The 22320-nt window shown below is 41.5% G+C and overlaps 2 protein-coding genes across 3 annotated transcripts in view; both read left to right on the top strand.

Annotated features, from left to right (window-relative positions):
• Nucleotides 1-694, top strand: part of LOC135111581 (28S rRNA (cytosine-C(5))-methyltransferase-like) — a 45941-nt gene extending 45247 nt beyond the window's left edge. For both annotated transcript variants that reach the window (XM_064025031.1, XM_064025030.1), the window contains one exon: nt 58-694. In XM_064025031.1, coding sequence (XP_063881101.1) covers nt 58-503 — 446 coding nt within the window. In that variant the 3' untranslated portion in view covers nt 504-694. The remainder of the gene's footprint in view (nt 1-57) is intronic.
• Nucleotides 695-2494: 1800 nt separating this feature from the next.
• On the top strand, nt 2495-11001 carry LOC135111580 (ATPase family AAA domain-containing protein 3-A-like). The gene is made up of 14 exons (XM_064025029.1): nt 2495-2790; nt 3514-3722; nt 4292-4377; nt 4597-4724; nt 5131-5225; nt 5559-5757; nt 5968-6125; nt 6351-6498; nt 6707-6809; nt 7197-7289; nt 8170-8321; nt 8871-9038; nt 9346-9544; nt 10085-11001. Exons 2-14 carry the CDS (start codon nt 3521-3523, stop codon nt 10244-10246), a joined length of 1893 nt encoding a protein of 630 aa, XP_063881099.1. The 5' UTR covers nt 2495-2790; nt 3514-3520; the 3' UTR covers nt 10247-11001.
• The last annotated feature ends 11319 nt before the right edge of the window (nt 11002-22320 follow it).

Raw genomic sequence — 22320 nt, 5'->3', positions numbered from 1 at the left:
CCAAAACATTATGTGCTACATCAACTGTGAAGTAATGATAGTTTTAATTCTCAACAGGTACTGACTTGCATAAGGATGAAATACCTCATAAAAGGCTACAAAATCTGGGAGCATTTCAGATCAGTTTACTGCTGCATGCATTGTCCCATTCATCTGTGAAAGAGGTTGTGTATTCCACCTGCTCAGTTTATGCAGAAGAAAATGAAGAAGTTGTTAGGACAGTCCTCAGCCAGCATGAGGAATTTGAATTAGAAGACCTTGGAAGTAAACTTGAGGGATGGAAACATTTTGGAAAAGAAGATTATGAATTTGGCAAGTGTTGTTTAAGAACAGTAACTCATATAGACAAGTGTCATGGTTTTTTTGTTGCAAAATTCATCAGAAAAAACCCTACTTCTATCACAGATGCAGTAAAGAAAAGCAAAAAGGATAAGGAACCAGGAAAACACAAGGCAAGTGATGACATGGACTATTGTATTAAGAAAAAGAAAAAGAAAAATTAAACAATTAATGTGAACATGAGCCATTTTTGTGTGGCAAACTTTGTAGCATTGCTCCATTTATAACTTAATAGTACTTGAAAATGATACACATTTCATAATAGTATGGTGTTTCAGATTCATACAGAATTGTAGTTATAAAATATGATGCATTATGAAGTTGAGCATAAAAGCTTTCCTGGTATAACTGAAAATTTCACTTACCACTTGTTTTTATCATGAAAGCAATTAATACCTTCATATAGTATGACTTTTTTACACAAATTATGGAGACTTGAATACTCACTGTGTGGTAAGGACAGGGAGATGAACTAATGGTTCACTACGTTGGTGAATTCATGATGTTATAGTTATACATGCAATAAGGCAACTGAGTGAGGTGGTGTTAAAACTAGCAACCCATGTCAAATATGATACATGAAATTACTTAGCTTAACAAAATGTATTTTTCATCCATTATTTTTTAAATTAATATGCTTTTTAGTATACAAAGCTATTTTTTCCTCACAAAATGATATCAAAGTTGTGACATCACCACTGTTGTGATCACATACCACTCACATTTTGGTGCCTGCTGGTTGTTGCCACTGTATTTCAGCATGTTATTACAATCAGCAACAATCCTTACATTTGTGAGAGATCCATTTAGTTACCCTCTTCTCATGTTTGCAGTTACTGTCACCGGCTATTTCATCAGTAAATAGTCTCTAATGGAAACAGTGTCATGGCCAAGCGTGTTTAGTACAGAACTGCTCTTGCAGCCTTTCACGCATGTATTGTGCGGTGTGTTGTTGTGATAATGCCATGGTGTCTCATGTGCTGGTGAGTATTGTGTGTTTTGAAGAAAAACCAGAGTTTTGGTAAGTGTTGTGGTGTGCATTGACTTGTTCAGCTGAAGTTTATGTTGACATTGCTAACTCATTCTCATGTCACTGGTCTGTTTTCTTTTATGCTTATTTCATGAACTTAATTTTTTTCTATGAATTCAATAGAAAACTATACAACAAAGGATGAAGATGGAACCTGCCATCCACCCCTGGACACAATGAAGGGTATTGTGACAATACAATAAATACAGGATAGAAAAATATTGCACATACGAATAGAGAGGAATCCTGAGAGAATCACAACCAGGTGTGAAAGACTGAAGTTAGGTGTTAGGGGTTCCACTCATACTGCTCTTCTAGACAGGGTGGAATCAAAAGTTTTTCGTCTCATCGACTCCTCTCCTCTAACTGACTGTCTTCAGCCTCTCTCTCACCGCCGCAATGTTGCATATCTAGCTGCCTTTTACTGCTATTTTCATGCTAACTGCTCTTCTGATCTTGCTAACTGCATGCCTCCCCTCCTTCCGCGGCCTCGCTGCACAAGACTTTCTTCTTTCTCTCACCCCTATTTTGTCCACCTCTCTACACAAGAGTTAACCAGTATTCTCAATCATTCATCCCTTTCTCTGGTAAACTCTGGAACTCCCTGCCTGCTTCTGTATTTCCACCTTCCTATGACTTGAATTCCTTCAAGAGGGAGGTTTCAAGACACTTATTCATCAATTTTTGACCACTGTTTTGACCCTTTTATGGGACTGGCATTTCAGTGGGCATATTTTTCTTATTGGATTTTTGTTGCCCTTAGCCAGATTCCTTCCTACATAAAAAAAAAAAAAAAAAGCCGGGGTAAGAAGGGAGGGTCCAGTTTGCAGGCATCAGATCCTCCCTTATTACTCTGCACTTACATAACAACAAAACTTGACTGAAAAAAGCAGATGAGGGTCATTATGAATAACCAAATTAACAAATAAGCAATTCACTTCAGGTTATGTGTAAATAGACAATGAATGAATGACGCAATGCTATTGACAGTTCGGTTCCTTCGCCTGGTTGGGTCAGCCTATATTGCCGCCAGTAACTTCTGTCATGTGCATCCTCTTCCTCCTGGCCTAGCTGTCTCGCGTCTCTCTCTATTCCATCCCCCTATCTAAGCCTTCCCTTAGCTATTTTCCTTGCCAACTTCACAATTCGGGTTCAGTGAATACATTTCGGTTATCAAGTCGGCTCGGCTCAGGCGTCGCCCACGTGCCGGGAGGAGCGTCTGCTGGCCTGACGGTGTTGTTGTGTGTGAGTGTGCGTGTGTGCATGTGTGTGTGTGACCCCAGGAGAACGTGAGGACACCCCGTGACGCAGCGTGTGGCACCTGCAGGAAGCGGAGGCACCACCACCACTACCACTGACCGGCCACGGCCAACCATTTGGGCACTACTGACTTAATCACCACCACTACCACTCCCACCTCTGTAAGTCACCATCACCACCACCAGGCAACACCAATCCAACCGTGACTTTGGGTGCCTCTCACATCTCAGTTTGAAGTCAGTGTCTGCATGCACGAGGATCAACAGTGGTTGGGTGAAGTGTCACAACAGGAGCCTCAGTTTGCTGCATTCAGTGGTGCCGGCGCCCGGTGCGTGAGGGTTATCAGTCTTAACACTGCCTCCCTGTCACCGCTGGTACTCACTTGATGATGATTGTACCAGTGTATAGTGTGAGAGGTATTCTCAGTTAGGACGAGACAAGCTAGATTTTGAGTGAAATCGCTCTAAACCTCGGTAGAAAAATCTTTCTTCCTAGCAAACTTGTGAACATGTCAAGAGTTGGTTTATATAGGAGGAAGTAATTGTGTCCTAATGCAGGTTGTGACTTTCCAAAGCTAGCTCTTTGAAATCATTGTGGGCAGTGTAAGTGTTATATTCCAAAACGCCTTTTGAATTGCATATGGAACATTCTTTACGCAAGTTGAAATGGATTTCGGATTGATTTACATAAAGGATATTTCCTGTTTCATTAAACTGCATGAATTCTTTTGATAAATCTCATGATACAAAACTTAAACAGTTCTTTTCCACAGGGAAACTCACTAATGATGAAAATGTCTTAATCCAGTAGGACTTATAGATGTCGTGTGTCACAAGGCATGCTTAAATATGATATTTATTTGTCATTATTATTTTTTACTGCAGATCCAAGATGTCGTGGTTGTTTGGCATGAACCAGCGGCCACAAGACTTTTCACAGTTTGTGCCACCAGCAGCAGCAGGCGGGGACCAGGGTGGGGCCGGGGACTCAGGTGATGGGAAGGGTCCGAGGGGTGGAGCCATGGAGGCCTACCGCTTTGACTCATCAGCCTTGGAGAGAGCCGCCAAGGCTGCTAAGGATCTGGAAAAATCAGGTGTGTAATGGATCTTACTTGCCACTTACATATGGGAGACTTGTTTAATCAAGTAAATCATAAGTTGATGTAGTTTGTTGGATTATAGCTCACTGGAAGAACTAACTGGTGAAGTGAGACATTTGGTCAAGAAAAGGTAAAGCCAGTAGCTGGAATAAACAAAATTAAATGAGTAAAAATTAATTCAAGAGCATGATACCATGTGTATAATAAGTGACTGACACAGCCATGCACTTATGAATACTCTATCTCAATGAAAGGCAGGTGTAGTAATGTCAATACTAAGATTATGATAAATAATCATAAGCATGTATATTAATGAACTTATTTATTATATTCCAAGTCATAAGATTCAAGTGATGAGGTAGAAAAGGGTGGAACCTCCTCACTACGAGGGGTGGGGCTTTCTTCTCCTTAAAATAATTAATGTATCTAGCTGAGATGTCTACAAAATGCTATTAAGTATGGACAACTAAGCCTGAGTTTTGTCCCTTCTCAAATTTTCTCTAATCTAATATGATGTATTTCATTTGAGATTGGGATAAATATTTATCAGTAAACTATTTCAGCTTATGCTAAGGAAGCTTTTGAACTGACAAAACTCCAGGAGGAAACCAAACAGAAAGAACTAATGGGTACAGCCAAGGAGATGGAGGTGAGAGTTGTGTGTTGTGTTGTGTGTGAACTGCCCAATTCCTGAAGGGTTGGACAGTGAGCAAAATACATGGAAATGTGCAGTGTTGTCACCAGTGTATGAGTCATTAGGACAGTGACTTTGATATAGGTCATTGATAGATAATAGAAAGAGAATGGGTGATAGAACAGTAACCTAAGGAACACCAATGTCAATAGACTTAAATCTGTGCACTTACAGCGACAAATAGAGCTGGCTAAGGCAGAAGGAAAGCGAATTGAGCAGGAAGAGAGAAGGAAAACTCTCCAAGAACAGTCCAAGCTGGACCAGCAGAAGTCTCAGTATCAGGACCAGCTGGCACGTAAGAGGTGAGGCAGGAAGAGGTTAGCTGGATTCGTCTGTATGACAAGTAATGAAAGAATTCTTTATACCAATTGATGGCTGCTATATTGTCCTTTATTTTGCATAATAAAAGCCATAAAATATAAGTTTTTTCCAATGGTGAAGGTTATAGATATTTTACTTTTCTTTTCTTGTTTTGTATGTTGAGAAGATAATATGCATACAATGTGAAATAAAATTTTCCAGGGTCTGTTTATTGTGCATGTCGTTTATCATTTTATGAAATTGTTCACAGCTGATACTCTCTCTTCAAGTTAGTTTACTTGAAAAGAAAGGTAGTATGTGTAGATACTCTATCTTCAAGTTAATCTACTTGAAAAGAAAGGTTGTATGTGTAAATCTTTCTTACTCTGAAAGTCATTAATTATGTAGGTATGAGGACCAGTTAGCACAGCAGCAGAGGATGAATGAAGAGAACAACAGAAGGCAGGAGGAGTCTGTGGCCAAGCAAGAGGCCATGAGGAAAGGTAGGATACATTATCTGTCATCAATGGGAGTTGAGGAAAGGGATTTTACTTAGCGACCATCCTGTGCACCGCTATGAGAGGTTCCTTTTTTCCCATGAATGATAAAGTTGCATCTCAGGGACTTGAATTCAGTATCCTCAAATTACTCAGGATTAGCAGGAAAAGTGCCTATTCTTGAATTACATATTGAGTTTAAATTGCCATTTTTTTCATCAAACTATTGTATTAATTGTTGGAGTGTGGTACAATTTGCAAGCATCACCATTCCATAATTCAGTCATTGCCTCAAGTCTTTGTTTCTCCCGCTCTGATTGACTGTCTTTTCCACCACAGCCACCATAGAGCATGAATTGGAGCTACGGCACAAGTATGACATGAAGAGAGTGGAGGCAGAAATGGCAGCCAGGGCCCGGACGGAGAGGGAGAACCAGGACCTCACGCTGGAACAGATTCGGGTGCGTGCGGCAGAGGACCGAGAGACGACCCTTAAGAGTCTGGCAGAGAAACGGGAGACCGTCCTCTCCTCCATCAAGTAAGTGTGTTGTGGATGTTATAGAAAATACCCACTTTCTCATTTGGATGCTGTTTTTTTGTGTGTTGGTGGCTTTTGCTTCATCACTATTCAATAATTGAAGGAATATGTGAAAGAGAGAAAAATACTGAGAGCATAATTCTTGCTAGGACCAATGTTCAGTGGTTAATGGAGTGATGACATTTTGATTATATTTCTTTTCACCTACAGGACTGCTGGAGCAGCGATTGGCACTGGTATTGATGCCTTCCTGAGTGAGCCGGCCAAGATCCAGGCAGCTGTGGCAGGCCTGGTAGCCCTCACTGCTGGCTACTATGCTGCCAAAGGCTCCCTAGGCATTGGATTTAGATTCCTGGAGGCAAGGTTAGGTAAGGACTAATGACACTCCAGTATAAAAGTCAATGTCATCCATAACTTTTGAGGTGCGACTATAAATTTGTCAATTCAGATTACTTGAAATCAAGATTGTCCAACATAAGAGTGTGGTTGGTGAGTCAATGAAGTAATGTGTCTCAGTGAATACTGCTACTTTTCTAATTGGAAGATTGTGTAGATTTATTTTTTCGTGTTGCCTTAGTTTGACTTAATTACAGCTAAACCCTCACTGGTGCGTGAGACCTCAAGGATCAGTCCCTTTGAGACTGTGCGGCACCCAATTCAAACTGTCAAGAAGCTGCAGAAGAAGCCGGAGGATGTGCTGGATGGTGTTGTTCTGAATCCCAAGGTGGAGGGGAGAGTAAGGTATGCTAGTAATGATTTCCTCTCATTTATTTATCCTGTGTATAGTCTCGAATATACCAGGTGTTGTAAAAGATGTAACTGACATGATGAATGCCTTCCTTCTATACATTATAGTTTCTTTGATATCAAAAAGTGTATAGATTTTTTGTGAATTAAGGAAAAATTTTTAGCAAGTGTATGTATGTTTTGCAACGCATGTTCTTTCCAGAGATATTGCTATTGCTACAAAAAACACAAAGTTCAATAAGGGCATGTACCGCAACATTCTCCTGCACGGGCCGCCAGGAACAGGCAAGACCCTCTTTGCAAAGGTAACAAGTTTTACATGTGTTTGTGTGTGTGTGTGTGTGTGTGTGTGTGTGTGTGTGTGTGTGTGTGTGTGTGTGTGTGTGTGTGTGTGTGTGTGTATTTCCTTATCTATCTGTCTTCCTCTGATACACAAGGCTATAAAATGCATTATTTAGATAGGCAAAAAGCAGTTATTCAAAGTATTTTGTCCCTTTTACTCCAGAAATAAGATAAGTTAACATATCTGAAAATACTGGCATCTTTTAGCCATAGCAGTAAAGGATATATACTTCTGTTACAGGCAAGTCTAGAATGTACATATGCTATTGAAATTGAATAAAGTAAGATAGAAGTAATTGCAAGTTTTGTGATGGTTTTCTCTGATGGTTTGTGATTTTTGTGGTTTTCAGAAACTTGCCATGCACTCAGGGATGGATTATGCAATCATGACGGGAGGAGACATTGCTCTGCTTGGCAAGGAGTCTGTTGGTGCCATTCATAAGGTAGAGTATGGTGTATTTTGTAAAAGATGAGCAGAAACTTGGTTTACAAGTAGAGTTGTAGATAAGTTGTACATTTCTTTCATTCACTTCCATGTTTTTCTTGTTTCTTTTTTTTTTTTTAACCCTTTCATTCCAGTGATCATATATGAACAATTGCATCAGTGCGTCCGTAGCGACGGCGATTGTTCCCGTAATCAAGAATTTTCGCGCTTTAATTTTGAGCTCCAAGCGCGGTTTCTCTAGTCAGATGGCGCGTGGAAGTGTCTGGCATCTGTTTCCACCCGTAGTGTTGCCACTAGCTCTGTATATTTAGCGGTAACTAAGCTATTCTCCCATTCTGAGGGCGACACTTGGCAACCTCAGCGACCCGCTGTGTAGAAAGCACCCTGATAAGAGCCAAGGGACCTGATAAGAGTGAAGGACACGGACAGCCTGATAATAGGGAAGGATCCGAGATCCTTCCCTATTATTGTGTGTGTGTGTGTGTGTGTGTGTGTGTGTGTGTGTGTGTGTGTTCTCCGGGCTGTTTCTGGTTGACGGATCACACAGCGAGATCCTTGATAAGCCATAACTAACCTTTTCAGAGATCACATGGAGCTACAAAGTACATCATTGTATTCAGAATAACAGAGAAAAAAAATATTAGTATTCAAACAGTCTTCTGACAATTTCTAGGTTTATGACTTTTACCCATCATGGCTTATGGGAAAATAGTTTAATCACCGGAATGTAAGGGTTAAAGAGAAAAATTAGTGAGATTTTTGGGTTTCATTTTGATAATTGCGGAATAATACTCAAGAATCTTTATTCTTTTGGAAATTTGAATAAGTTTACATAAAACTGTAATGATTGTCATTCCAACTGCTTGCATCTGCTGCAGGTGTTTGACTGGGCAAGCACATCACGCAATGGTTTGGTGCTGTTTATTGATGAGGCGGAAGGATTTCTGCGGAAACGTCATGAAAACATCAGTGAGGAGCTGCGGATGGCCATCAGTGCTTTCCTGTACCGGACTGGAACACAGACCGACAAGTGTGTTGTGGAGTATTTTTGTTTTATACCCCTGTTAAAAAAAATTAATGCATTTTTTTATTTTTTAAAAATTTTTTATTTAGGAGGGACACTGTCCTAGGGCAACAAAAATCCAATAAAAAAAATGCCCACTGAAATGCCAGTCCCATAAAAGGGTCCAAAGCGGTTGTCAAAAATTGAAGGATAATTGAAGGTGTTTTGGTTTTATTAGATACATCTATTGAGTAAAATTACCAGGCTTTGTTTGGAGCATTGCTGAGTGACTTGCTCTCCCTCTCCTCACCCCTCCTACCTCCATCTTAATGTTGCCTTGCTCCTCTGGAATATGTCCAATTTCATGTTCCCTTTCCGTTAATATTATCCTTAGTCTTCCCTTGCCCCTGTTCCATCCTTCCTATAGTGGTGCTCCTACTGCCACCATCTTGAATAGCATATCCTATTTCATCTTCCTACTTCCTTAGTGTTATGCTTCCTCTTTCCTTGCCCCTGATCCCTTCCTGTCATGGTGTCCTTTCTGCCACCATCTTGAATAGCTCTTTGCTGTCCCAGGTTTATGATGGTGCTGGCGTCCAATACTCCAGAGGTGCTTGACTTTGCCGTGGTGGACCGTGTGCATGAACCAGTGGAATTCCCTCTCCCATCATTGTCTGAGCGGGAAAGACTTGTAAGACTCTACTTTGAGAAGTACATCCTCCTTCCGGCATCTGAAGGCAAGCGGTGAGTTAACATTTTGTGTCAGTAGTAGTGTCTTGTGGGAAGAGTGCTGGGTTGCTCAGTGTTAGGAGACTGGGAATGACTTTATCTTTTACCTCACTGTTCAGATAAAGGATTGGATGTGTGAAAGAGGTTCTAATAAAGGCTGAGCACTTGAACAATCAAGGAGGGAGTTTGATTAGAGAGACAGAGGGATGCTCTTCTGCTGTGACCTCTCCTTTGGGAGGCACTCTTGAAGGAAGTGAAGCACCAGAGAGGTTGACAAATGGGTAGAAGATGGCACTGTACAGCATTGACTTATTACCTGCAGGAGGTTGAAGGTAGCCGACTTTGACTATAGTGCTGCCTGCTCATCTGTGGCCAAGATAACGGAAGGAATGTCAGGCCGAGAGATTACCAACTTGGCTCTGGACTGGCAGATGACAACTTATGCCTCCCTGGAGGGCATGTTCTCTGAGGAGATCATGCTGAACAGAGCAAAGGCAGCAGTGGAGCACAAAAAGCACAAGGTAAGGATTCATACATATGTGTCAAATAGATTATTCCACTTTGGCATAAAAGTGGTTCAGTAGTTGCTGATTTATTTTATGGAGTACATCTCAGTTATTATATATATTGTCATAGGTGACAGTAGATCAGGATCTGCCACAAAAATGGCTACCTTGCAATAAGAGACCAAAGTTGGGAATCTGCCTTTGAGTAAAATATGCTTGATAGTTGTACCAGCAAATGTGAAACATTTCAGACATTCAAAGAAAGATTGCACGTTGTTTTGTTTACTTTCTGGAGCCATAGGGTGCTGCAGAAAACCTTGTAGATAAAAAAAGACAGTGTTAGATGTTGCACCTAATTTCTTTGTGAAGTTAGTCTCACTAACTGTTAGATGTTTAATTAAATTTGCCATTCTTTCCTCTCGTCTTTCATAACTGGAACATGGAGTCATCTCATATTTAGTGTGGGTAGTGAACTAAGATAGTGATGAGGAGGAGGTGGAGGTACTCATTTACTGTATTCATTGTACATACTCATATTTAAACTGTTGTCGTCAGGTGTCTTGGCGAAGCGCCCACGAGGACAAGAAGTCTGTGTTCAGTGCAGCAGTGATTGCTGCTGCCAAAGAGGCGGCCTTGTCCCCAGGTGAGAAGCCTGCCACTCCCTTGCCTGAGAAGCCTGACTCACCGCCACCTGAGAAGCCTGCTGCTGCCAGCTGAGAGGCAGACTTGCTAGGGACCAATACTGCCAGGCCTTGTGATAAAACATAAGGGTTTGTACAAGCTGCTGTGAGTGGAGAGTGGGTGTTTTCCTCCCTCAGTAGAATGAATCAGTTTGAAGAGAATGAGCAGCTCAGTGAAAAAAGTTAACAGTAGAATTCAATGTTTCAGTATCTGCTTGGCGTGAGACTATGGCCGCTGGGACGTCTCGGGAAGCAGTAGAGTAGAGTGCCGTTTAAATTGTTGCAAAAAAAGTAGTGTTTTACTAATATTACTATCAAAGTAAATATTGCCACATTTTATTGGATTTCCATAGAAATGTATGGTGGTACACAGTGATCTCTCAAATATGTCAAACATGCAAGAGTTCAGCTTTGTTAACATGCCTAAGACATGTCTTGAATCCAGTACAGCCATGTATTGTTCTAAATTATTGTACAATAGGGAACATGAAGAGGTACAACTCCCTATGAGTTTCCAGTTTATCATAAGTGTGGTACCATTCCATATTACTTTTTATATTGTCAGTGTTGAAGCAAAAATAACTTAACTAGGAAAGTTTGAACATGTAATGTATTATGTATGGAGGAAAGCAACAAGGCAGATGTACAAACTTGTTTTATTATAAGTTTGCTTGTTTACTACAGAAACAATGAACAATATTTTTGTAGTGTTCAAGTAAATAATTGTACAGGTAAACAATTTGGAATTGTACAGTGTCTGTATAGAATGGTAAAATAAATTGTTTTATTGTTTGGATTATTTTCTTTTGAATATAGGAAGAAAGTCTGTATGAAGTGAAGAGAGCTGCTTCCATACCAGAAGCAGGCAGAGGAGACGTAACGTGAGGGTGGGATGGCTCTTGTCAACAGAACACGGGACAGAAAACTTGTAATTTCCCCATGTGTGTGGGTAAGTGTATTTTCCCATTTAGTGGCTGTTAAAACATGGTTATTAAATAAATGTCAAGGAGCAGTACTTAACAGATTTACAACATTGATCAGCGTTAATGATAAAATACTCTGCTTTATTTATTGTTTCGTGTGAAGGAGTCTGGCCAAGAGCATAAAGTCACAAAAACGTTAATTTTCATAGATTCCAAAGGGTCAATTCAGTTTGAGGTGCTATAAGAGTGCAATATATTAAATAATAGTTAAATTATTTTGAGAGAGAGAGACCCCACAAAAAAAAAAAAGTTTATGGAAAGCTGAAGGAATCGAGATGCGAGGAAGAGGTCAGGAAGTGAGGCGGGACAGGCGGGAAGGGAGGGAGGGACCCGTCAAAGGAAGGAGTCAGTCAGACCGGACACGAGAGGTACGCTTGGCCGGGTTCTCGCTGGGCCGTGGGAGGAGGCGCGGTCTGTATAAGCAAAAATGTCGAATTGTGGTGTTCGGGCTAGACTGGCGCGGGATATTGGTGGTGAAGGGGAATGTCTGGGAGTGAATAGCAAGGAGGGACGGGGAGGGTGGTGGTGAGGTTAGTGGGAGGAGCGTGGTGAGGTTACAATGGGAGGGAGAGTAAGGACGAGGCGGAAGGGAGAGTTAAAAAGAGAGGGACGGAGTTTATGCTGAGAGAGAGAGAGAGAGAGAGAGAGAGAGAGAGAGAGAGAGAGAGAGAGAGAGAGAGAACCGTTTCCACCGAGGGTTTCATTTCATCACTCGTTTTTTCAGCCTTTCCTGAAGAGTAATGGTGGTGGTGGTGACCGATACGCGCACACACACACACACACACACACACACGAACTTTGGTATACAAGAAGCCTCTATTCATACATATTTATGACTTCCGAAGATTGATAACAGAATAACAATAGTAATAAAAAAAGGTAAGATTTAATTCATTCCCATAAGGAAATTTCGCGTGACGGATGGACTTCGGTGGGAGCGGAAATTAGGTTTGTCTCCGCTATCAGATGATTTTCTGCCTCTGCATCTTTAGTTGTCTTCGGGAGGCTGGTCGTGGGCGTCTAGAGAGAGAGAGAGAGAGAGAGAGAGAGAGAGAGAGAGAGAGAGAGAGAGAGAGAGAGACTGCAGTAGTGACGCATGATAGACGAAGCGAAGGGAGAAAGTCAAAGAACGTAACAATTATGGGTGAACTACTAAAGGAAAGCAGGAAGGAGTGCGGGCGGTGAATGTGTGGAAGTGGTGGACGTGTTGGCAGCAGCTGAAGTGTCAGGGTTCGTGTGGAGCAGTGATAAAGGTTGCGGTGGTGGCGGATGATAAGAGTGGAGGGTGTGGTAACGAAGATCGAGACACTATTTAGGAGTGGTGATGATGGAGGTAGTGGTGGTGGTGGTAGAAAAAGACTTGCATGGGCGAAGGCGTGGTGGTGGTGGTAGAGGTGGTGATGGTGGTGGTGGTGGGTTCATGTTTCATAATAGCAAACCTTGACCTGCCTCCTGCTCCCCGTGATTGATTGCTTCATTAAATGGTGTTTATTTAGCAATCTGGGTCCTGGCGGGCTCTCTTGCCGGATCGCGTGAAGAACAGATGGGCCCAGAGGAGTACATGGAACAGAAGATGTGATTGTCGTTGTTTTTCATGTTAAGTATTTCTTTTTAGTGATGTACATTACTTGGGATCAATAAACATCTATCTATATCTATCTTTGTATCTATCTATTTACCTGTCTATCTATGTCTATCTATTTATCTATGTGTGTGTGTGTGTGTGTGTGTGTGCGGGTCGTTACTTCAAACAGGCGAGTGAGAAGACCTAAGTGGAGGTGTTACAAGGAGTGTCGTATAAGTGATTCCTATCTGTTATACTTGACTTTAAAGTGCATTTCATATATACGAGGCAATTTAGGGCGACAGGAGATAGAGTGGAGGTGGGGGGGCGGCCACTCAGGTGATGGGCGGGGAAGTAAAAGGCAATCAGGTGAGGCGAGTGAGGAGGGAGAATATAGTTTAGTGGGGGCGGTGGGGTGCTGGTTGGTGTCCCTCTCCAGTCTCCATTCTCTCGGGGCGTAACCCACTCCAGGTCACTCAGCTGAATGAGAGACACGCAACTCGAGGATAGCACATACGAGGCTGAGCTTGAGGGGGCTGGCATCTGTGTCTTCGGTTCCTCTCACCTGGGGTACTACTGCTGCTACGCCACAATGGGTAAAAAAAATCCTGAAATGCTTCGACGCCCCACCTCCACTAGTTTTAAGAGTTTCTATAGTTAAAGTTACTCGGGTTTTTAAGAGTTTTTGTAACTATAATGACAGATTAACAAGATTTCTACATTTATTAACAGAAGAGATGTTCTTTATCTCCTTATCTCTGATCGTAAGTCTGTATTTTGTAATGATTTTAGTTTTCAGTAAGATTACTTTTAATGGCCACATAGAAGGCTAGATTCGTTCACATTATTGTTTATCGTATTGAAAGGGCAAAATTTTTATTATAGTATAACTGGAGCCCTAAAAAAAAAAAAAAGACTTCACTAGAGCCTGTTGAAAGTAACTGACTACTTCATGCCACGTATTAAAATTCTTCGCAATGATGTTTTCCATGCCCTCGCTGGCCTAAACCCTCGGAAGGCTTATGGACCTGATGGGGTCCCTACTATTGTTCTCCGAAACTGTGCCTCCGTGCTTGCACCTTGCCTAGTCAAACTCTTTCAGCTCTGTCTGTCAACATCTACCTTTCCTTCTTGCTGGAAGTTTGCCTACATTTAACCTGTTCCTAAAAAGGGTGACCGTTCTAATCCCTCAAACTACCGTCCTATTGCTTTAATTTCCTGCCTATCTAAAGTTTTTGAATCTATCCTCAACAGGAAGATTTTTAAACATCTATCACTTCACAACCTTCTATCTGATCGCCAGTATGGGTTCCGTCAAGGCCGCTCTGCTGGTGATCTTCTGGCTTTCCTTACTGAGTCTTGGTCATCCTCTTTTAGAGATTTTGGTGAAACTTTTGCTGTTGCCTTGGACATATCAAAAGCTTTTGATAGAGTCTGGCACAAAGCTTTGATTTCCAAACTACCCGCCTACGGTTTCTATCCTTCTCTCTGTAACTTCATCTCAAGTTTCCTTTCTGACCGTTCTATTGCTGCTGTGGTAGACGGTCACTGTTCCTTTCCTAAATCTATTAACAGTGGTGTTCCTCAGGGTTCTGTCCTGTCACCCACTCTCTTCTTATTATTCATTAATGATCTTCTAAACCAAACTTCTTGTCCTATCCACTCCTACGCTGATGATACCACCCTGCACTTTTCCACGTCTTTTTATAGACGTCCAACCCTTCAGGAGGTAAACATATCACGCAGGGAAGCCACAGAACATTTGATTTCTGATCTTTCTAAAATTTCTGATTGGGGCAGAGCAAACTTGGTATTGTTCAATGCCTCAAAAACTCAATTCCTCCATCTATCAAGTCGACACAACCTTCCAGACAACTATCCCCTCTTCTTCAATGACACTCAACTGTCCCCCTCTTCTACACTGAACATCCTCGGTCTGTCCTTTACTTATAATCTGAACTGGAAACTTCACATCTCATCTCTAGCTAAAACAGCTTCTATGAAGTTAGGCGTTCTGAGACGTCTCCGCCAGTTTTTCTCATCCCCCCAGCTGCTAACTCTGTACAAGGGCCTTATCCGTCCATGTATGGAGTATGATTCACATGTCTGGGGGGGGTTCCACTCATACTGCTCTTCTAGACAGGGTGGAATCAAAAGCTTTTCGTCTCATCAACTCCTCTCCTCTAACTGATTGTCTTCAGCCTCTCTCTCACCGCCGCAGTGTTGCATATCTAGCTGTCTTCTACCGCTATTTTCATGCTAACTGCTCTTCTGATCTTTCTAACTGCATGCCTCCCCTCCTTCCGCGGCCTCGCTGCACACGACTTTCTTCTTTCTCTCACCCGTATTCTGTCCACCTCTCTAACGCAAGAGTTAACCAGTATTCTCAATCATTCATCCCTTTCTCTGGTAAATTCTGGAACTCCCTGCCTGCTTCTGTATTTCCACCTTCCTATGACTTGAATTCCTTCAAGAGGGAGGTTTCAAGACACTTATTCATCAAATTTTGACCACTGCTTTGACCCTCTTGTGGGACTGGCATTTCAGTGGGCATTTTTTTTTTGTTGGATTTTTGTTGCCCTTGGCCAGTGTCCTTCCTACATAAAAAAAAAAAAAACCGAGATAAGATACATTTGAGAATGCGCTGATCAGTTCACGGAATGGAGCGAGGATGCTGCTGTTGATGATAACGGTGGCGACGCAAACAATCTTGAAACAAACAAGGGTGAGGTGAGGCAAGCAGTGGCAGTGAGTAGTGCGTTGTGGGGGATTCCTGTTGCGTCATCTCATTACGTGAATGGCTCCCGTCACGATTATTTATTGGGGCATTAGTATTTTAGCAGCCAGGCTTCAGGAGCGGCAATTCCTCAATGCAATGACGTCAGTAACAGTAGTGGCCTGGCGGAGTGTGGGTGTAGTCAGTCCGCCCCTCAGGCACACCACAGCTGGAGGTTCGAGCGGCAAGGTAACTGATTAGCTTTGACCTTAGAGAGAGAGAGAGAGAGAGAGAGAGAGAGAGAGAGAGAGAGAGAGAGAGAGAGAGAGAGAGAGAGAGAGAGAGAGAGAGCCATTATTTTGATACTGAAAAGTCTGGTTTGGCTATTAGTAAATTACAACATCAATGTTTATCTACACCTCTGCTACGGAATATATTGACTACATGAGTTGCATCAGTTGTGTGTGCTAATAATTTGACGAAGAGCTTCTATTTGAACGTAAGAAAGTCAAGGTAATTAGTTCTTTTCAGGTGATTGGCGCAGTGACCTGTGAAACATCTGGTGGAGGCCTCGCATACAAGTCTCCCAGTATGTGGTAAGTGCAGTTGGCGTCTGTCTGTCTGTCTGTCTGTCTTTATCTTTCGGTGCACGTCACTGTTTGCTCATTTGCATATCCTTGTTATTCCCATTTGCTCCCTTCTCTCATTCTCTTTATTAAATTTTCCACAGAAAGAAAACGAAATTATCTTAAGTGAGGCAGGAGGGGAGGGGAGGGGAGTACTAGCCTGTGGGGGGGATGGGGGTGGAGCATTAATCTGATGAACAGGGAGGAGGTGTAAACAGTAAAGTATTAGGGAAGGAAGGAAGTGAAGTACAGTAATGATCACTACCACAGTAACTTACTGCATCCACTTCCACTGTGTTTTGGTCTTTTCCGCAGTGGTAGTTAAGGACAGTCTTCTGAAAAAAAACTTATGCGCCACACCTCGACTACATTCAAAAGCTAATCTAGTTTATGTTACTTGTTTATTCATTTATTTATTTTTATATTTTTTTAAGCGTGTTTTTATGGCCTTTGAAAATATTCGTAGTGAGAACAGTTTCAGAATATGGGCCTCTCATTTGCTAACAGTCTTCCAAAACCTGACAATTGATAGTTTCAGCAGGTCAAAGAACGTACTGTAAGACTGAGAGAGGGCAATAAGCATAACATAAGTCAATGTCAATGTGAATGTGGACAAAGTAGCTGGCTGCGGGAGGGAAGGAGGGAAAGGGAAGGCACTGGGCGGGATTAAAGAAGTAGAATTAAATCCGTACCAGTGTTTCGAGACGCTTCGTTCATAAGGACTACGTTGTAAGTCTTCATATATCATTACTCGGTGTCTCTTAGGTGTTTTGGTCATGGATAGTGTAGAAACCTTGTTAATATAGCATCATAATATCGAAAACACTATTAGAAGCACCCGCTAACATCCACTACAGTCTGTCAAGAGGAGTATAGATAAAGCTTCGAAAAATGTGAGAGCGCCGTCTAAGGATGAACCGGGAGGAGCTGGAGGAGGAGGGGAAGAAGGAAGGGAAGGAGGAAGGGGGAGAAAGAGAAGGAGAATGTTATCGGAAAGGGTAAAGTGAGTTATTTTTCAGTAAAACCACTTAATTCAGGAGGAGGAGGCGGGGAAGGAGAAAGTTATGGGGAAGGATATACGTAGTGAGCTATTTTTAAAACCGCCAAACCAATCAGCTGCCGGCAATGTACTAAAGTTGTTGGTCGGGAGTGTAGCCTTTGTAAAGTACCGGCACTCCCTGGCGTATCCCTTCTCACTGTCTGCCTGGGTCATCTGTTTTCTTCATTCTTTCCTTTACTTTTCTCTCGTTAATCAAGATTTATATATTGTTCTTTTTGTTTCTTCAATGTATTTATTTTCAAGCTTTTATGTCTCACCAGTTTCTTCTTCTCTGTATGGTTGATGCAATCGTACACGTCTTCTTTCATCCTTCTATTTTTTATTTATTTATTTTTTATGTAGGAGGGACACCGGCCAAAGGCATCAAAAATCTAATAAAAAGAAAAGCCTACTGAGATGCCGGTCCCGAATAGAGGCCGAAGCAGTGGTAAAAAATTGAAGGATAAGTGTCTTGAAACCTCCCTCTCTGATGTGCCTTCTCAATCTGGTGGTCAGAATTCGAATACCGCCAAGTGTCGTGATGTACAAATGATACATCGTAGTTTAACTCTTTCACTGCGAAAATCAACTACACGCAACCTTAAAAGCGCTGCACAAAACACTTAAAAGGACCTACAAGGAAGAAGAATGCGATTAAATGAGTAGATCTTGTTCCTAGGTAGTGTAATTGTCAGAGGAGGCTGTGGAGCAAGGCTAGTCGTTTCAGAAGGATTTGTGATTCAAGAACCGCGTGTCGAATTGAACTGAAAGGGTTAAATTCACGTTCCGCTTTTTTTGATTGATATTTCTCTTTATATATTTATTTATTTTTTTTCGTGGATCAGATAGACAGTGGGTGACAGTCAGCAGCGTGGCAAGGACTATTCGTTAATAATGTAAGCTTATCACAAATTAACGAAGGAAAACCAACACTCTGAAAAGCCGCGAGGAATTCTTTCAGTTAAGGATATAGTATGCCGAGGATGCGCTAAAAAATAAATATAAAATAAATAAATAAAAAGAAGTTAATAAATAAGATATCCAGGGTTCTTCTCACTCATTTGTTAAAGAAGTACAGAGTGTGTGTGTGTGTGTGTGTGTGTGTGTGTGTGTGTGTAGAGAGAGAGAGAGAGAGAGAGAGAGAGAGAGAGAGAGAGAGAGAGAGAGAGAGAGAGAGACGTAGGACTAGTGAAAAAGGAGGAGGGCGTCTGATTTATTGGAGGAAACAGGTGCACATTGTTGATTACAGATTGGCCTGAGGGAAGAGACGGGGCGAGGGTTCCTGTGTCTGGTGATGTCCAACAAAACTTTATATACTGCTACTAATGCTACTATTACTACTACTGCTACTACTACACTACAAGAGAAGGGTGTAGTAATAGTATTATTAGTATTAGTATTAGTATTAGTAGTAGTATTAGTAGTAGTAGATAAAGATTTGTTGGGCCACGAGACCACCATGGACCGACGGAGCTAAGAGTGTGAATGATGTGTGTTAAGTGTGTGGTGCCTTGTCTGGGCTACGCCGTGTGGGATTGCCGTACTACTACTACTACTACTACTACTACTACTACTACTACTACTACTACTACTACTACTACTACTACTACTACTACTACTTTTACTACTACTACTACAGACCAAGGGATAAAAGAAGCAAACGCAACACGAAGGGAGAGCATAGCACGTTGTTTACTGCAGAGGCGGGGAGTGGGAAGAGATGTGTAGCGTTTGCATAGAGAGAGAAGGAGTTTACCTGGCAGTATGAAGTAAGGATGGAGGGGACGGAAGGTCTGCTGTGTGTCCTGGATGGCTGGGGCGGGGTGCAGGGAATAGGATGGAGTGAAGGTGAGGGAGGAAGGGTAAGGGGAGGAGGAGGAGGAGGAGGAGGAGGAGGAGGAGGAGGAGGTTTGTGGGCGTGGATGTGTTATTTCGGTATTGCATTGTGTTGACTGTTGATACACACACACACAGACAAACAGACAGAGAGAGAGAGAGAGAGAGAGAGAGAGAGAGAGAGAGAGAGAGAGAGAGAGAGAGAGAGAGAGAGAGAGAGAGAGAGAGAGAGATGAAATCATTTGCAAAACTTATTTCTGGTTGAAATCCAAGAAATTTACTCGAAGCTTTGTTGTGAAGCAGTGGTTCTTGTTGTTGTTGTTGTTGTTGTTGTTGTTGTTGTTGTTGTTGTTGTTATGTCAAATTATTAGCAGTGAGGGCTAAAGCGGTCAGTCAGTTACTTAGTTAGTTAGTAGTAATAGTAGTAGTAGTAGTAGTGGTGGTGGTGGTGGCGGTGGTGGTGGTGGTAGTAGCTGTAACATGATGGGTGCTGTGGGAGTAGTAGTAGTAGTAGTAGTAGTAGTAGTAGTAGTAGTGGTAGTAGTAGTAGTAGTGGTGGTGGTGGTGGTGGTAGTGGTGGTGAAGATGGTGGCGGTTGTTGCTATTGTTAGTCAAGCTATTAGTTTGATTTGCATTCTATTTAAATGGTAATGTTCGTATTCAAAGGTCAAAATAACGCTACGCTGTTAGCAACGACCACCGCGACAACAACAACAACAACAACAATAGTAAACCACTCACCTCTTTTTCTTTTCCTCATTCGCAACACAAATATTTCTACAGTTTTCTTTCCATTCTTTTCTTTTGTTTCCCTTTTCTCCTTTCCTTCGTCCAGTTCTCTCTTCTCCCTCTACCTCCTCTCTTCTTCGTCACATCTCCTCTTTCCTCCTTCATCTAACACGGCTTCTTATTGGTTGGTTAATTTTGTTGGCCAATGACGTGGATCAATTGATGTCATACTCTCTCTCTCTCTCTCTCTCTCTCTCTCTCTCTCTCTCTCTCTCTCTCTCTCTCTCTCTCTCTCTCTCTCTCTCTCTCTCTCTCTCTCTCTCTCTCTCTCTCTCTCTCTCATTTAAGGTCCGATCCTTGTGAACTCTGATGAACTAGTGTGTTTAAGTGTACGATGTAAGTGGAAAAAGAGGAAAAAAAAAATCACTCTTAGAAGCATTCTGTACATCCATCCTCATAGATTCGTTTTAAAATCGTAGTAACTTCTCATTTACGTGAACCATTTTAACTTTACGTTCTAAGTTAAATAAAAAAAAAGTCATCCTTAGAAGCATCCTGTTCTTCCACCTACATATAGATTCCTTGTTTCTCTGGCGCAGTGTGTCTTATCTAATTCCACTATATACTTGCACTAACTCTTGTATTAACTGCAGCCTGTTTTTCATGCCTCCTTTCTCTGATCACCAGTACAAGTGCACATCTCTCTTTTCCTTGTAAACAGAGCCCTCACTTATTTCTCCCCGTCCTTATCTTGTTTGTCTACAGCAGTTTTTTTTTTTTTATCTAATCCTTTTCCATATTTTGCTGTCGCTCCTGTATTGAATGCAATCTATTTCTTTCACGCCTTTCCGAATACACACCTGTCGCTCCCTTACAAAAATAACTCCCACCTATTTCTCTCTGTCCGTATCTTGTTTGTCTATCGCAGTGTTTTTATCTAATCCTACTCTTTATTTTTGCTCACTCCTGTATTGATTGCAGCCTATTTCTTCACGCCTTTCCGAGTACACACCTCTCAATTTTTAGTAAACATAACACTCTACTATGTCTCCAGGTCCTTATCCTTGTTTATCAGGAGCCACATCACTCATATCCAGTCCTACTTAATATTTGCATTCCTATTTTGATCGTCACCGGGTTTTTTTTTTTTTTCACTACATTCTCTGATCACCTTTAAAAACATTCACCTCTCATTCCGCAGTAGACATAACACTTGTCTATGTCTGTCCGTATCTTGTTTGTCGGGCGCAGTGTCTCATGTCTTACCTCATTCTATATTTCATTGATCGCAATCTATTTTCACGGCTACTTTCGCTGATCACCTGGCAGCCTTTACGAGTACCTGTTTTTTTTTTTGTTTTGTTTGGAGGTGATGTTAGAAATAAAAGTGCAGTGTTCTTTTGGGGGATAGTTTTATGATTCGTCGTATCGTAATCAAGAAAAGAAAGAAAAATGATAATATTGACTTGTATTCTGAAACGGTTTAAGGTCTTTTATTATTTACAAAGGTCAGTCATTATTCGGGTTCTCGTAATTTTTCTCTTTAATGACGCAGAATTCTTTTAACTGTTGCCAGGCTCACGAAGACATCCTTGCAGGCCGCTGTGTTAAGACGGCGAAACGTTTTTGAATCCAGATCTTCTTATCGTGCACCTGTTTTTTGGTGTTATTGCATTTTTTGTATCAATTACTTTGCTTTGTGTTTCGTATCATTTGTACGAGTAGTTTTGATATATTTGTTCATATTGTTTCTCTTTTCTACATTATCAATACTATATTTTTCCATTTTCTATTTTGTGTTTAGTATTTTGTAGTTTGTATGATCTCTACCGTATTAATATTGCTTTCTCATATCGTATTAGTTTTATTCTTTCTTTTAGTTTACATGTCAGGTTTACGCTATGAATGATGGTCCTTCATCGATACAGACGTGGCAAGTAACTATCGATATGTACTTTGATATAATACGGTATGGATTTGCGAGCGTGACAACTCGTCAGGACACAGCAACACAGCAAGACATCCAAACACCGCAGCGTCATACTCCACAGATCCGCTGTTTTCTTTCAGTTTCGTCAAAATTTTCTTGGGTTGTCTGCTTTCTCACCCGTGTCTTATTCTCATTTTCTTTGTCTAATTATTTTATTTTCCTTCCCTCAAGTCTTTCTCTTCTTTTATTCATGGAAGTTAAGGCTTTGTTCTGTTCCCCTCCTGCTCCTCCTCTTTGTCCTCCTCGCCTTCTGTTTGGTTTCTGTCGATCTTTTCAAGCGTCCAGTTTTTCCTCAGTTTTCTTCCTTCCCCTTCACGTCTGAATTTTATGACTGCCACTATTACCACTGCTACTGTTGCCACCTCCTCTACGATAACTACTAATGCTACTACTACTACTACTACTACTACTACTACTACTACTACCACCACTACCACTCACGAATCAATCATTTCACTACTCTTGCTCGTCTATTCATGAAGCCTCACAACATTACGTTCCCATTCTCTTCACACGTCACATAATCCTCAAGCGTCTCTGCGCCTTACCTCCACTATTTCAAGGCTTTAAATAGAGTTACTGGACTTTCCGAGGGTCAGGTAACCATGATAATCGAGAATATTCGGGT

This window comes from Scylla paramamosain, chromosome 22 (assembly GCF_035594125.1).
Source record: "Scylla paramamosain isolate STU-SP2022 chromosome 22, ASM3559412v1, whole genome shotgun sequence".
In the NCBI taxonomy this organism is placed as follows: Eukaryota; Metazoa; Arthropoda; class Malacostraca; order Decapoda; family Portunidae; genus Scylla; species Scylla paramamosain.
This window is presented reverse-complemented; position numbering and strand designations above follow the sequence as displayed.

Bases quoted from the DNA above. Each gene is read 5' to 3' on its own strand.
- LOC135111580 (XM_064025029.1), top strand. From the start codon at position 3,521: ATGTCGTGGTTGTTTGGCATGAACCAGCGGCCACAAGACTTTTCACAG. The intron at 4,378-4,596 runs GTGAGAGTTGTG...GTGCACTTACAG, and splicing joins GTACAGCCAAGGAGATGGAG to CGACAAATAGAGCTGGCTAA. The intron at 5,758-5,967 runs GTAAGTGTGTTG...TTTCACCTACAG, and splicing joins ACCGTCCTCTCCTCCATCAA to GACTGCTGGAGCAGCGATTG.